Source organism: Rana temporaria, chromosome 5 (genome assembly GCF_905171775.1).
Source record: "Rana temporaria chromosome 5, aRanTem1.1, whole genome shotgun sequence".
Classification (NCBI taxonomy): Eukaryota; Metazoa; Chordata; class Amphibia; order Anura; family Ranidae; genus Rana; species Rana temporaria.
This window is the reverse complement of record NC_053493.1, coordinates 39,287,166-39,303,223: the sequence shown is the minus strand read 5'-3', so window position 1 is coordinate 39,303,223 and position 16,058 is coordinate 39,287,166. Positions and strand designations below refer to the sequence as shown.

The 16,058-nt window shown below is 39.8% G+C and overlaps 1 protein-coding gene across 1 annotated transcript in view; it reads right to left on the bottom strand.

Moving 5' to 3' along the window:
- Nucleotides 1-279: 279 nt before the first annotated feature.
- The window catches only part of ITGA8 (integrin subunit alpha 8), a 266,086-nt gene continuing 250,307 nt past the window's right edge, over nt 280-16,058 (bottom strand). Inside the window, exons 29-30 of the mRNA XM_040352410.1 lie at nt 9,089-9,211; nt 280-2,583 (exon numbers count right to left, since the gene is read on the bottom strand). Coding sequence (XP_040208344.1) covers nt 2,497-2,583; nt 9,089-9,211 — 210 coding nt within the window. The 3' untranslated portion in view covers nt 280-2,496. The remainder of the gene's footprint in view (nt 2,584-9,088; nt 9,212-16,058) is intronic.

Below are 16,058 nucleotides of genomic sequence, written 5' to 3'. Positions count from 1 at the left end.
CTCTTTACCTTTGGTTTGGTGCCACTTGTATATTGGTTTGAAACACTTGGTTGGGACCGACTGGAGGGGATCCCTTTTTTATATGAGCAGCCGTAATGGAGCCAGTGAGCTCAATTAATTAGTGTACATCCTTCATCCCTAACTAATGAGTATTCAGAGTCCCACTCCACCGCCACTTGGATACGTTTCTCTGGGCTACTTTCCATTAGTACTCTCTTGGGTTATGTTACATCAGTATTTTCTTCAAAATATACAAAAGTAAAATATAAAAAAGACATCTACAATTATTTGCTTTTTAATGAAAAATGAAGTTTTCACACATTGCATAGGCTTTTAATATGTTTGTTGTCAAGCATTTCCCAGAATTCCTGTAATCTTTGTTAGTTTTGCAAGTGATCGGCTTATAAAAAATTTTTGATGGAAAAAAAAGTCTTTCATAATCAGCACAGAGGTACACAAGCCAGATAAGACCAATATGGAAAATACATTCAGTTGATTAGTCTGTTGTTTCCAATAAACATGGTCTGAAAATAACATTAAGTCTGCTTTTCCTTACAGATAATTCATCATTATAAAATATTCCTTTTTTTTCAGGCTAAAACGTACAGTTAAGGAAATATGGACAATGTAAAAACAGTATTGCAATTTTCTTTGGATTTGAAAACAAACCACACGCCCATACTTGACAATATCACATCATACATATAGAAACAATGCAGTGATACCAGTGTAAACATGCCCTCAGATTTATAATATATTGCACAGAAAAAAATGAACGGAAGTCTACATTGTGCCAAATTAGCTGCTAGCCCAAGGACAGATGTGTTCTTCCACACAAGCTGGACAACAATATGGAGTCAATGTCAGTTTAACTCTTATATTTATATTTATGAGACATTTGTATATACCGATCCTGGGCACCTTTCACTGTTTAAATCAGAAATGTTGGTGACTGTGCCTATTAACACAACATTGGAGCCCTGAAGGATGGGGAGATCTTTGTGTCCCCATAATGCAATGGATGTTTTATGTTTTCTTGTTATAAAATAACAAATATATTAAAGATTCTGATGATAATACAGTATCTCACCAGTGGAATCCACAAGGCATGGATGAACCCATCATATACTTTAACATGCTAGAATCTAATATTGGAAGAGCAGGTTTGGGAAAATCTAATTGTTTAATCCCATTCAAATGAGGAAAATTGAAGTAGAATCAAGCAGCTACACAGAAAAGTGTTTCTATACCCTAGTGCAAGTTGATTAGCAACCAGCAATGGGCATATATGGTGCAACATAGGGCAGATATGACATAAGGACATCAGATGCCAGACCTTTGGCGCAAGTTCACTGGTGCCTGAGATGTCTCATTGGTTTGCTCTTTATGTTTCATACTTTTTTTTTGTAAAGGAAGCAGGTGAAGCCCAAAAATGGTGGTTTCTAAAGGTGTACTAATTGTAATGTTTAGCAACAAATATGTGTTGAACGTCAAGCATAGGGTTGTAGCACCCACTGCTTCTGTCAAATTTGATATGTGTGCTTGCTTTGCTGACCCTATTAATAGCAGTGATACAATATGATATACTTTTTAGGCAATTAACAGCTCATATAGAGGTGATCTTAAGTTCTTCTGCTCCACTGGCACAAATTTGAGACGATATACAGTACACAATTTAAGACGGTGTTGTTGGCAATACATCTAAATTATCATTCTTGATTGGAAGCCACCAACCATACATTCAACAAACATACAATACACAGGGCGCCTGTAGCAGTTCTGGTGGCAAAACCTTATTTTTTATCTGTTCATAGCAAAGTCTCGGAGGTATGAGTTACTTTGTACCCTCGATCCTAGTGAGCATAGCTACAACCTTACCTAAAATGGCCCCCTTTACTGTGAATCAGCAACAAGCACACAAAGAGTCATTCATTTTTCATTGCACATATTCTATAATAAGACATGACCTTTAGAACATTCACACAACTGTATAAAATACCAAAAAACATCTATACTTAGTTTCTAGAAAGTATGGCAGAGGAAATAGGGATTTGTGCTTCGCCTGATAAAGTATTGCCCACAGTTTTTTTTAAGGCACTTTCATATAAGCAGTCACTCAATGCCGCACTCCCTTCTCAGTGATGCATTTGCGTTCTGTTCCAACATGGAGTCAATCCTGTATTGTTCACAGAACAGTAGTGGTTTTAGATTTGGTTGTAGACTTGTACAATCCCACAGGTACAGTAATTCAGGCACTGCCTTCGGTTACGTTTTTAATGAGACCTCAGTTTCAAGTCTGTAAAGTTTTCATCTTTTGTGTCCCAGCACATAGAACCTGGTAAAATTCATGTGAAACCTTTTCTGAGATCTTTTCAAGGGGTTGGTTCAGCACCACTTGGAACCAACTCAGCATCTGATTGACGCGGTACATTCAAGAAGGCATCTTTTTGGTAGAAAAATAACTTTCCATATTGCAGTCAGAAAGAATTTGTCAATTCATGCTTCAGAAGCCTTGTTTGTTAACTTTTCTGTGTCATCCGTTAAGTCTTCCTGCGGTGGTCTGGCCCGGTCGAAAAATCCACACTGGAAAGAAAAAAGGATCAGATTTTAGGAATTCTATAACATTTATAAACATAGATGCAGATTGTTGAGTATGAAGTGGTTGAAGATAAGCACATCTAATGTATATGATTTACATGCTCCTTCCATGTGCACGGGAAGGTTTGAGAAACAACTATGAATGCTTGTTCATAACAGTGAGCATGAAATCATTAAAGGGATTAGTGTCCATTGGTAGGAAATGTGAGTGGAGTTTTGTTTCCTGTCATGAACTAGTCATGTCTAAATAAGCAAAGTAACAGGCGTAAACTACCAAAATCAGATTTCTCAGCAGGGTTTCTGGGTTTATCTTCACCAACTAGGTGAGGAGAGTTAAGCATCGTATACACGATCAGTCCATCCGATGAGAACGGTCTGAAGGACCGTTGTCGTCGGTTAACCGATGAAGCTGACTGATGGTCCGTCGCGCCCACACACCATCGGTTAAATAACCAATCATGTCAGAACGCGATGACGTAAAACACAACGACGTGCTGAAAAAAATGAAGTTCAATGCTTCCAAGCATGCGTCGACTTGATTCTGAGCATGCGTGGATTTTTACAGATGATCGTGCCTACTAACGATCGGTTTTGACCTATCGGTTAGGAATCCATCGGTTAAATTTAAAGCAAGTTGGCTTTTTTTTAACCGATGGTTAAATAACCTATGGGGCCCACACACGATCGGTTTTGACCAATGAAAACGGTCCATCAGACCGTTGTCCTCTGTTTAACCTATTGTGTGTACGAGGCCTAACAATCCAAGAGGTTATCTAGGTAGAGATGCTACTTCTTTGAAGTGTGAGTTACCAGCTAGGACGATCTTACAAGGAAGCTCCATGGAAGGCTTCCCTAGAAAATGTAACTGGTATGTCTAACTGAGAAGAGGCATAAGCAAGACCCTCAGTCACCTGCTAGAGTTATATCTAACTAAAGTTAGACAATAATTAGCTACCATGCACAGCTGCACCAGATTCTGAGTGCTTCAGTTTTAGTAAATCAACCCCAGTGTCTTCTTCAGTCTCCTTAAGCTATGATCCCCCACTTTCTTGTGAAAAAAAGCTATGATCCCCCACAATTGTATACCTCACTTCCTTTTCTGAAGATATAAGAGGAAGTGAGAGGAGTTATTTTCAATGTGATGGTAAATTCTCTGTTATGTGTAATTGCATAAGTGTCACCATTGTAAAATTTCCCCTCTATTCCTGCTCTGGTGATAGCTCAAAATTATGGATTTTCCTTCACAATAAAGCTGAATATATATGTACTGAAATTCGGCTAGTTCAATAGGAACCGGCGGAATTTCGGTCTGTGTGTACCCCTCTCTGTTCCACAAAAGCTGGTCATTAGACTGACTTCTACTGGATGGTCCTGTTGAAAAACTTGCATTTGATCAGCCGGGTAGCCCCTGCTGTCAGAATACAATAGCACAGCGGGAGAGGCCCCTGCATCCACATTGCTTGCGTGGATGTGGGGATCAATGAGTTTTTTTTTTGCTCAACACGCTGGTTGAATGAAAAAAAAAAAAGTAAATGTGTGTACCCAACTCCTGGTGACAATGGGCAGCAGAACAAATAGAGAGGATGCATATCCCCAGTGGGAATACAAACAGTAACAGACAGCTAAGAGAGTTGTTAATATTTCCATGCTTTAAAGTGTATCTAATGCTTTTTTTGGGGGTTTCTGTACAATAGCGAAGGATTATAAGCCCTGTCATATTGGCTTAAAGTGATGAGATATTATATATTTTTTAGTTTTCATCAGAACAGGAATAGTGGGGAAATATTCCAATGGTGACACTGGTTATGGTGATTGGTGTCCGAGTGGGGATTTTCCTCACTTCTTATATTTACGGGACAGAACATGAAGAAAATCTCCCCAATTGGACATAGATGCCATAATATAACTTTGAGAAGAATTTTAACAGTTCCCCACTCTAAACAAAATTAGAAAAAAGTATAATTTTTAGATACACCTTATCCTTCATTGAAATATTGTCTGAAAGGGGTTGGACTATTTTAACCATTTGTGGATATTGAGCATGCAACGCACCCAAAAAAAATTCAAAGTACACAAGCTGCTGCTTCCCCATTGTTCTTGAAGGGAAATGCTTCCCCATTGTTCTTGCTGGCAACTCTCAGCTGTCAAAATTACATCCATGAGTTGCAGTGTATATACAGCAGTTATTACAACAGCTGCTGTCATATGGACTTTCTGACATTAAGATGTAGGATTAACAGATACAAATTAATATTATTGTTTCTTTTGTATTTTCTTTGTTCCATTCATCTGCAGATCAAAGGAATGGGCATTGTCCGACATATGATTTCAGTTAAAACAATTAAGTAACATTTTTTTTATTCCTTTTAAACCATTAACTAACCCTTAGTTTACCCTAATCAACTCTAATTAACTCATCCTTCCCCTTTTTCCCATTAGCTATAATTTTCCTGCTGTTTTTTTTAATTATGTGTTTCTAACCATTAATATTTAAACTTATATCTATTTTTTTGATCATTATTTTATTAGTATCTCATTAAAATAAATAAAGTTGAAAAAAAAAACGTTATTTGTAAATTACTTTGCAATGCTTTGTACCAGAATGATACATTTTTGCATTGTTTTAAAAAGAGAAAAAATTATAATATTACTATAAATACTTTTTTTGTCTACAGATTACAAAAGACAAAAACATGTCCGGTCAGTCTCCCATTCCCTCTCCTTTCCTTCTCTTTCATCTCCCCCTTTTAACTTTTTTTCATCTCTTTTTTAAAAAAAAAACATTTTATTACTACTCTTATGCCGCATACACACGATCGGTTAAACCAATGAGAATGTTCTGATGGACCGTTTTCATCATGTGTGGGCGCCATCGGTTATTTAACCATCGGTTAAAAAATAGCCAACTTGGATTCCTAACCGATGGGAAAAAAACGATCGTTAGTAGGCACAACCATCGGTTAAAAATCCACACGTGCTCAGAATCAAGTCGACGCATGCTCGGAAGCATTGAACTTCATTTTTCTCAGCACGTCGTTTTATTTTTTCGTCACCGCGTTGGACACGATCGGATTTTTTACTGATGGTGTGTAGGCGCGACGGACCATCAGTCAGCTTCATCGGTTAACCTATAAAAACGGTCCATCGTGTGTACGCGGCATTACTCTTATTCCATTTCTGTTCAGCTGAATTATATTTAACGATAATATTTGTTTTTAGTTTATTTTATTTTTTGTTTTTCTTGTCCAATATAAAAAATATGATCTTATGTAATTTGTCATTTTATTTCCATTGTATTCTTTTATTTGTAATACTTAATTTTTTTTAAATCAATCAAAATGATTGTAATAAAAAAAAAAAGTCTGTCCTCCTTGGTTTTGGCTTAAGTAATGTCAAGGTTATTTCTCTATACAAAGGCCCACAGCAGAAAAGTAAGAATTGTTTTGGTCCATATGATGTGTACTGGTGTGAGAACTGAAGTGATTAAAATTAATGTAAAAAATAACCAAAAAACTGGACACTTTGATAATCATAAGAAAACCAACTAGTCTTGAAAGAAAATAGATGTTTTTAAAATAAAAACAAAATAAAAGACTAGAAAAAAGTGGAACATTCTTTCTTTCTATGGGTGTACCTGTTAATCCAATGCTTAAAATGAAAGGGGGGACTTTTGTTTTCTCTTAATATTTGATGGATGTAGCAGGTTTTTACTCCTGAGTTTTGGCAGTATATATGTCTGTGATGTTATGTTCCTATAATCTTGCAAATTCATTAAATGAAAGGAACATTCCTCTGGAAATATGTTTTCCTTAATCCCCCTGCGCTTGTATAGCGTTATAATTTAAAGTCAAAACAATGTATTTTATTACAAAGTGCAATGAGGCACGATTACTGCTATACGGTTGTAGCGTCTGAAGAATTTCAACTTTATTTTGGCAAATTGAGACATAAAGGAAACTCAATCAGCAGTAAAGTTACTGTGTTGGTGGAAAAAAGCAATTTTTTTTAACCCCCCCCCCCCCCACACACAATATGAAGAAACAGAAATAAATGATGCTGAAACTTAACCAGTGGTAAAGATGGTTTGTTGTGAAAGAACAACCAACCTATGTAACCAATGTCACAATATGGAGAAATAGACATTGTGGCTATGCCATACAATCACAACAACTATTTCTAGAAAAAGAGGGAAAGGTTGTCTTTTTATTGCTGCCCGTGTTCCTGTTGGAGAGATTTCCCCCCCACTTCCTGTCCCTTCTAGATATCACACAGAATAGGAAGTAGGAATAAATCTTACTAAAGGGGAACAACACCTGTAAGGTGATTTGATTGTATCACCAGTTCAATAGACTTTCCTGTCCAGCTGAGGGGTGTCAGACAGTACAGGTTATATAAGTGAATCTACCTACTGGAGACACAAACAGCAAAAATAACCCAGCAGACTGCAAATTACAATTCCATTGCGTCAAAAAGTCCCAAAAAAAAAATCCTAGTCCCACTCACAGCTTTTTGGATTCAAAGAACTGCCTCTGTTGCTGAGACCCTCCCACTGTGAGCTGCAGTGTCTGGAATGGGGAGCTTTTAAGACACAAATGAAGGAGGATTTGGCTCAGGGAAGGTAAAGGATTTTTTTTGGTTTAATTTATGAGTCCTGTGCATCACATACTGTATTTGCTGGTGTATAAGACTACCTTTTACACTTAAAATAACTAGCCAAAAAGCAGGAGTCGTCTTATACACCGGGTCAGCTGCTCGGATGCCTGCTGGATGTGCGGTAATACTGTATGTAGCTTTAGCAACATACAGTGTATACCTCTCTTAGCCAATCCCGGTGAGCAATGTATTCAAATTAATATAGGGCCTGCTCGGATTGGAGTAACAACCTCTGCCAATCCACGCAGGCTACATACAGTAGCCTGCTCGGATTGGCTTTGAGAGTCAGAGAGGCGTGGGCTGATGATTTTACAGCCTCTGCCAATCCAAGCAGACTTTGTATTAATAAATAGAATACATCGCTCGCTGTGATTGGCTCCAGCTCCAGCAAGAATGAAGAAAAATATGGCTCCAGAAGGAAGAAATATGAAGCGTCGGAAGGGGGGTCACCTTATACGTTGAGTACAGGCAAAAAAACGTTAAAAACTGTAAAATTAGGGGGTCGTCTTATACGCCCAGTCGCCTTATACACTGGCAAATATGGTACTGTAGTTTAGTCTGTCATAAAGGATCTTTTAGTTGTATTTTAAAGTGATTGTAACATTTTTTTTTCATGTTTTTTTAAATAACAAACATGTTATACTCACCTCCTCTGTGCAGTTGGTTTTGCACAGGGCAACCTGGATCCTCCTCTTCTCGGGTCCCTCTTCGCTGCTCCTGGGCCCTCCCTCCTGTCAAGTGCTCCCACAGTCAGCAGCTTGCAATGGGGGGCACCAGAGCCAAGTCACAGCTCCGTGTGTCCATTCAGACACGGAGCCCTGACCCGGCCCTACCCCCTCTCTCCCGATTGGCTAACTGACTTTGATTGACAGCCACAGGAGCCAATGGCACCCCTGCTGTGTCTCAGCCAATCAGGAGGAGAGTCCTGGACGGCTAAGACACACGTGAACATTGCTGCAGAGAGATGGGGCTCAGCAGGGCTCAAGTCCTGTGGGAACGCGTGGGAACAGAGTTCCTGCACTTTTTTCACAGTAGGAACGCAGTTCCCTTTGCAGGACTAGAGCAGCCGAGAGCAGCCGAGCCGCCCGAGCCAATTCTTCACTAAGCGGTGATGCCCAGCTCGAGTCACTGTCAGGGGCAGGCGAACATTAGTAATCCTTTATGTTACTGGCCGCTTCCTGTATATGGATTCATCGGGTAGTGTGCGGGTATTCCGTCACTTCCTCGATACCGCAATGTCTCCTGGGAGCTTTTGTCATTGTTCCCAGGAGATTATCGCGGGATTTAGAAAGAACTTGCGGCCAGTAACATAAAGGATTACTAAGGTACAGTGGATCGGAAAAAAAAACATGCGGTTTAGTAATTATGCATATGAGCGTATCATTTTTTTTTTTGGTGGGGGAGTGGATCTTGGGTGGGAGTTGCCACACTTGTTTCCCCAGGACTTGACCCCTGGGGCTCAGGTGAGTAATTAGGGGGGTGCTGGGGAAGCTGCTACACACAGAAGGTTTTTTGATGCATGGTATACATTAAGATAAAAAAGCTTCTGCCTTTAAAACTTCTAAGAGCTGGTGTTGGACGAAATGTGGCAGAGTGGAAGAGTCCAGGCAGAGCCAAGATTTGACCAATAAAGATCAATAAAGCTGTTTGTAAATGCTGCAGGTGGGTGTGCATCAGTACACTTTTATCAAGTTATGTAATCTTGCAAAGAACTGGAGTTATTTTCTTGACATACACTTTTCAAGGCAGATCTGATGTGGAAGGGACCTGAGGTTTTTGTCACAAAATTAATCAGAGCCTACAATAGTTTGTCATAGTTATATAACAGAATTCTTACCTTCCACATCACAAGTGTAAGTATGGCTAGAACCAGTAATCCCAGCAATATGGCAAGTATGATAACCCACAGAGGTATGGCGAATGAGACATTCGGAGTGGCCCAAATCACAGATGTCTTTATCTAAATTAAACAAAAGAAAAGTAAAATGTCATCGTCCATATATCTTTCATATCTCACAGTCTGTTTCCACTTTCCCACACTTAACTTAAACAGAAACATTGGTGGAGTTTGTAAAAACCTCTACAAACATGATTCTTAAAGTACTTCTTCTGCATATAGCTGTGATTTATACAAGATTTTGGAAGACCCTCAAAAACCCCAAACATGTAAAACGTACTTTTGTATCTTGATGAATGGATATAAACCTCCCTAATGCTTAGAGAACAAGAATCTTTAAGCCTATGCACAGCTCTCTAGGAAATCATAAATCTTTTATATCTGATGGCTGAAAGGTTAAACATACATTTTAGTGCACTTCAATGAGGAATAAATTTACATTACCACAATGAGTTGAGCTGTCAGAGCTCTGAATCTATGCCAATAAAGTTAAGATGATGCGTGCTTGCCTTGGCTCAGTGGCAATATAGAATATGGATGGTTCATTGTTTTTAAACACAAGGAATGTATACAGATGGTATAAATGTTTACACCTTGAAAAGCGAATACCATGGTGACTATGATCCACATAAATTACTCACAAGTAATTTGTGCAAGCTAGGACTTAACTCTTGTGTAGTCAAGTGGATATGCAGTTGGCTAATGGATAGATACCAGAGTGTGGTTGTAACAGGCGTTCATTCAGAACAGAGACCAGTCACCATTGGTGTACCACAAGGCTCTGTACCAGTTCTTTTTTTTTATCTGTATGTAAGTGATATAACTAAAGATAGGTATGTATTTTTGCGGATGACACAAAGGTGTGCAATAGGGTTGATATCCCTGGAGGTGTTTATTACATGGAACATAATTCGGCATTGCTGGATAATCAGACAAAGCAGTTCAATGCTTTTAAATGTAAAATAATGCACCTAGGAAAATCAATCTCTTGATAAAGTACAGTATTGGGGGTAAAACGGTATTGCGCTAATTAAATACTAATAGTTATATCATATGGATTGAATAAAGAATGATGAGCGCAAACTAAAAATCTAAAAGTGAATATAAAGACAGTCCATAGGGGACTGATAACAATCAATAAAAATATGTAGTGAATTCAAAATTAGTGAAATAACCCAAAACTGATAATAAATCCAAAAATAAAAGTCCAAATAATAAATCATATGGATTAATGAATTAAAACACCAATGTACAGCCATATGTGAGTAAACACAATACCTTACCAAAATTGGAAATATATAGAAAAATATATATATGGAAAAAGGACCCCTATAGTGAATCACTCTGACATCATAAGTATATGGTTAATACAATATCAGCAATGAAGTGAGCATCAAAAAATACTAGAGTGACTTAATCAATAACAAAATATATATTGTGAATCTGTGTCCAGTGAGGACAAAACGTGAGAAAGAGTCCAATAAGACATAAACTGAGAAGTTATATATATGTATCAAAAATTGGACATGTGCACAGGTGAGTGAATAAAGGAGATCCTGATTACAGGAAAAAAGTCCAAATTCCACAGGAAGCCAGGTAGGTGAAAAGGATGAAGAGCAAAGCTGCCGTACACCACCACCACACTGAGATTTCCACCGGTGTGACACAGAATATTAAGGTACTCTTACCAGATGGATGGGACCTCAGATAATAAGGTCACAAGCGCTTCTGCAGAAACAAACCTCTGCAAAGGTTATCGGGCAAGCTGGATCATCCAACCGCTCAGGGTCTCCTCACTCTGAAGACAACAGCAGGGATGTGATCTCCTCCTCCAGTAGGTAAGTCCGTGGATCATAAATGCAATAAAAAATGAGGGCAACAATGTGCATTACCTCTGGAAAACTTGTAGGTTTATTGTAAGGCTCAAGGAAGCATTACAGGCAAAAGGTACAGGTTAAAATAAAAATAAAAAATCCGGCATAAGCTAGGATTATGAACGCCCGTGCAATCGGGTCACATGGGAGCGTGGTGACGTCAATGTGTAGCACCGCCCTGACCAGTTTGGTCAGAAATGACGTTTTCAAAGGGCACCGTTTTCAAAGGATATACTGTTGACCAGAACTACAGAGGAAAAGATTTGGGGGTTCTTATCTCAGATGATTGCAAATTGAGCAAACAATCTGACCATTCTGTGCAAAAGTGAATAGAATTCTAGAAAGCATCACTAGAGGGATTACCAGCAGGAGGAAGGAGGTCCTGATCCCCCTATTTAAATCTTTAGTGAGACCTCATTTAGAATACTCTGTGCAGTTCTGAAGATCTTATTTACATAAAGATATTGATAGAATAGAACAAGGATAGAACAAGTCCAGAGATGGGTAACAAAAATGTCAAAAGGTTTGAGGGATAAAACATCAGGAGACAGTTTGTAGAAAAGAACGGAAAGGGGAGACATGATTGAAACCTTTAAATACTGTACATTAAAAGGGTTGTAAAGGTTTGTTTTTTATTTTCTAAATAGGTTCCTTTAAGCTAGATCATTGTTGGTTCACTTACCTTTTCCTTTGATTTCCCTTCTAAATGTTTTTTTTTGTCTGAATCTCTCACTTCCTGTTCCTCCTCAGTAAGCTTGCCCCCATCATCCGAGCCATTCTGGCTGGGGGTTAGTCAGCGTGCTCGCCCCCTCTCTTGGGACTACATTCCTGCGGGGAGATGCTGTGAACGTTCACAATCCCCGCAGAGATGTAGTCCCAAGGGAGGGGGCAAGCACGCTGATTAACCCCCAGCCAGAACGGCTCTGATGGTGGGGGCAAGCTTACTGAGGAGGAACAGGGAGTGAGAAATTCAGACAAAGAAAAAAAACATTTAGAAGGGAAATCGAAGGAAAAGGTAAGTGAACAAACAATGCACTGGCTTAAAGGAACCTATTTAGAAAATAAAAAACTAACCATTTCAACCCCTTTAAGGATGTGAATAAGGTTCAGGAAAGCCTTATTCTTTTTATTCTTTATTTAGAGGTATGCAGTAAAACATTACAGAATGAAATAACAAACCATAGTTGATGACATCCGTTAATAGAAATGTAAAAAACACAAACAAATAATTTATAAACATCAGTAAACTATCAGACAAGATTCCAGCACTACAGTATAAGGCTTCTATAAACTTCAAGCCGTAGCCACATACCGTAGCAATACAGCAAGTATATCCTACATTGTGGTGGAAAACATATAGCAAAACAAATGACTTGCCATACCTCAAACTAGCAGGAGGGAAGTTCTAAACTAATCTTAAAAAGTATTATTTTACCAAAAGAGCGATGCTTGGAATAGGCTTCCAGTAGAGGTAGTGAGTCAGTCAACAGCAATTGGATTTAAACATGCTTGGAACAAACACAGAACTGCACTCAGACAAAAAAAGTAAAAAAGACCACAAAAAAACAACACTAAGGCCCCGTACACACGAGAGGATCCATCCGCTGGAATTGATCCGCGGACCGGCTCCAGCGGATAGATCCCCTGGTGTGTACAATCCAGCGGATCTGTTTCCGCGGATTTTTATCCCCTGGGATGGATTTCAAGCGGATAGAAATTTGAAGACATGCTTTCAAATCTATCCGCTTGAATCCATCCCAACGGATTGATCCGCTGGTCTGTACAGACTCACCGGATCAATCCGTCCGAATGGATCCCCCGCATGCATCGTAATGATTAGATGCATGCGTGGAACTCCTTTTATGACAGCGTCGCGCACGTCGCCGCGTCATCATCGCGGCGACGTCGCGACACGTCATCGCGAGGGGATTTCGGCGCGGATTTCGATCCTATGGTGAGTAGACTCCATCGGATCCAAATCCGCGGAAATCCTCGAGAGGATTTATCCGCGGAAACGGTCCGTTGGACCGTATCCGCGGATAAATCCTCTCGTGTGTACTAGGCCATACACACACTTTTTTTTCTGCCATCAATCTTCTAACATTAGACATAAGTAATAAAGTACAGCATAATAAAATGGGAATCTTTGGTCTGATGGGGAAACACAACCAAGAGACCCTTTTGTGGTTGGGAGAGGTTTCTGTGACTAAAGAAAGTATATCTTACAAAGTGTGACATAGTGCTCCATTGATTAGTTGGACCTGGTAAATGGTGGTTATTTCTAAAGGTGATGGTTAAGTGTGAAAGACCTTTCTACACCTTTCAGCATTAGCTTCTTTTCCACCCTTGATATATGCTCATATGACATCTCTGAATCTCAAATCAGGTTGGCGATAGATTCTTCCCTCTATCATAGTTAATCAGTTAATACTAATTAACACTAATACTAATATTAATCAGTTAATATTCTGACTTATGTCGGAATGGTGAAGTATCTCCATTCTAGGCCACCTGCCCAACATATCTAATTAAGATTGGCCCTGGAGACAAATGTCCCTTTGCCTTAATGGCCAGGTCTAGTCATACTTTAATGATAAGTAACAGAGGAGCTTACAAACAACAAAACAGATGATCTGCTAATTGCACCACTTTCTGATCTACCCCACTGTAACATGCTGCATTTGTGTGGGGTGACCACACACAGGACATCATTATTTTTATCCTTTGCTGTTATGTCATGTTATAAGTTGAGATGCTTTGAGAATGTGAAAATGATAAGCTTGTCTTTCTCCATCTCTTAATTATATTCATGATGATAAAACAGGTTCAATTCTCTAGCAGAAGCAGCTGACAGCACTGATATATGCATGTCAGCTGCTCAAAACTGTTTGTTCACCATATGGTAATATCATGTGCATGGCCAGGTGGCAGGTAGATCGCTCAAGCAAGATAGCATGAACTTCCAGGTCTCTCTACATGAGAAAACATCTAGTGTACCATAAAATGGGAATGTTAAAAGAGAAAGCAGTCAGAGGAAAATAGTTCACCTTTCCCTGGACACTAGCAGGTCTCGGCCCTTCCTCTGTGGAAGGAAGTCTTGACTTCCCCTGACAACGGGCTGGTCATAAATTGTGAGCTATGAACCCTCCTGCTCATACAGGGCAAACCATATGTTCTGTTATTTCATCATCAGGATTAATGATCATAGTATGCAAACATGCAGTCCATATAGAAAATAAGACCCTCTAAGAACATCCAAAAGGCGGGCTGCCACATGGCCAGAATAGTTAGATGTTTTGGTATGGATATGCTTCTGTGCACATTATTAAAAGAGAAGTCTGTTTTTTTTTATTACCTATTCATACTTACCTCAGTGAATGCAGCATCTGTCCCCCGGTGTCTCTGTACTGAGAACCGAGCCACCGAACACCGCCGATGGCTCGGTTCTCACTCCTCCCAGAGCAGAGCGATGCTGACTTTCAGTCAGCTTAGCTTCTGCTCTACTTCTCAGCGCTCATTGGAGCGCTGAGCAGTGGAGGGGCGGGAAGAGGCTGTCTCAGTGTCTCAGCGGCTCGCCGAGATGCTGAGACTGCCATTAATCAGGGCAGCTGGCAGATTCAGACTTGGAAGTCGGGATGACGCACTGCCCTGACCGATGGCAGTGACGTCAACGGAGAGCGGATTTCAGACCACTCTCCACTGAAAATGGGTCACAGGAGTGCAAAACAAATTGCACTCCCGTGTCCCAGAGGAGAAGCCCAGCCTAAAAAGCTCCGGCTGGACTTCTCCTTTAAGTATTATATGCTATAACATATGTCTACCCTTTAAGTAGCCTAAGTTGTCAACAGTAAAGGTGGGCCTGACACTGGCCCTACTGCTTGGCTGACTTCCTGAACTTTCCAATGGACTTCAATATTCTTCTTTCTCAATAATGACCCCATACGCCTTGTGGGATTATTGGGGGGTTGCATATCAAAATTCAAAACCTGCAAAGCTTAAGAGTGGTTTTTAGTACAACTTCCGGTAATGTAGTCTACCATTTCAGGCTGGGCTCACACTATCTTTGCATGTGGCTCACAGTAGGGATGCTGTGTGTCCCTGTTCACTGTTTCAGGTCTGAATTTTTGGCAGAATGCAGACCTGAAATGGACCAAAAGACACACAGGACTCCTGTGCAAATTTGCACCGAAGCCGCAGGGGAGATATGTGAACCGGCTTCATATAGAGCTGGTTCAAATGTCCTGCTATTGCGAATTGGATGTGGGGAACCCACATCCATTTCGCAATAGTGTGAAGCCAGCCTCAATCTCTTATATACTTCTTTTTAATTAATTTGAATCATTTATATAGAGCTGCTTTATTGCACAGTGCTTTGGAAAGTACATGTTTACATCAGTTCTGTTCCTAGTTAAATTACAATTAAATGTATCTACAACGCAGACACACACGAGTCAATTTGGTCATTTGACAAGAGGCCCATTACAGAGACAGGGGGAACAATTTATAATTGTTGTATTGTAATATTTGGGAGATACAGATATGTTTAAAGGGTTCGTTTACCTTTACCGAAAAAATTTAAATGCAAACACCAGACAACCTCCCCACCACTGTACGTACCTACAGGGTTGCCAAGCTGTCAGCACCCCCACAGTCGATCACAATGATGGCGCTGGCCAATTAGAGGAGTAATGCATGGTGAAGAGGGAGAAGAGAGGGGATTTCAAATCCCTGGACCACTGGAGCAGCTGTGGGGGTGCTGACAGCTTGGGAACCCCTGCGGTTAGTACAACAGTGGGTAGGTTGTAAACCTGGACAACTTGGCAACCCCGGAGGCAAGTACAGTGGGGACAATACACATGTAATAAATAGAAAAGGCATTGCTCAAACCGGAGTACCAATAAATTTGAGTAAGGAGTTGAGAAATCTGTGCTCTTAGTGTCTTTCAATCACTCATACAAAGTAGTTTTCAACCAAGGCTACTTGACCCAAACGCATATGCTGTTTTATCCTGTAAATCACACTGTAGCATATAAAGA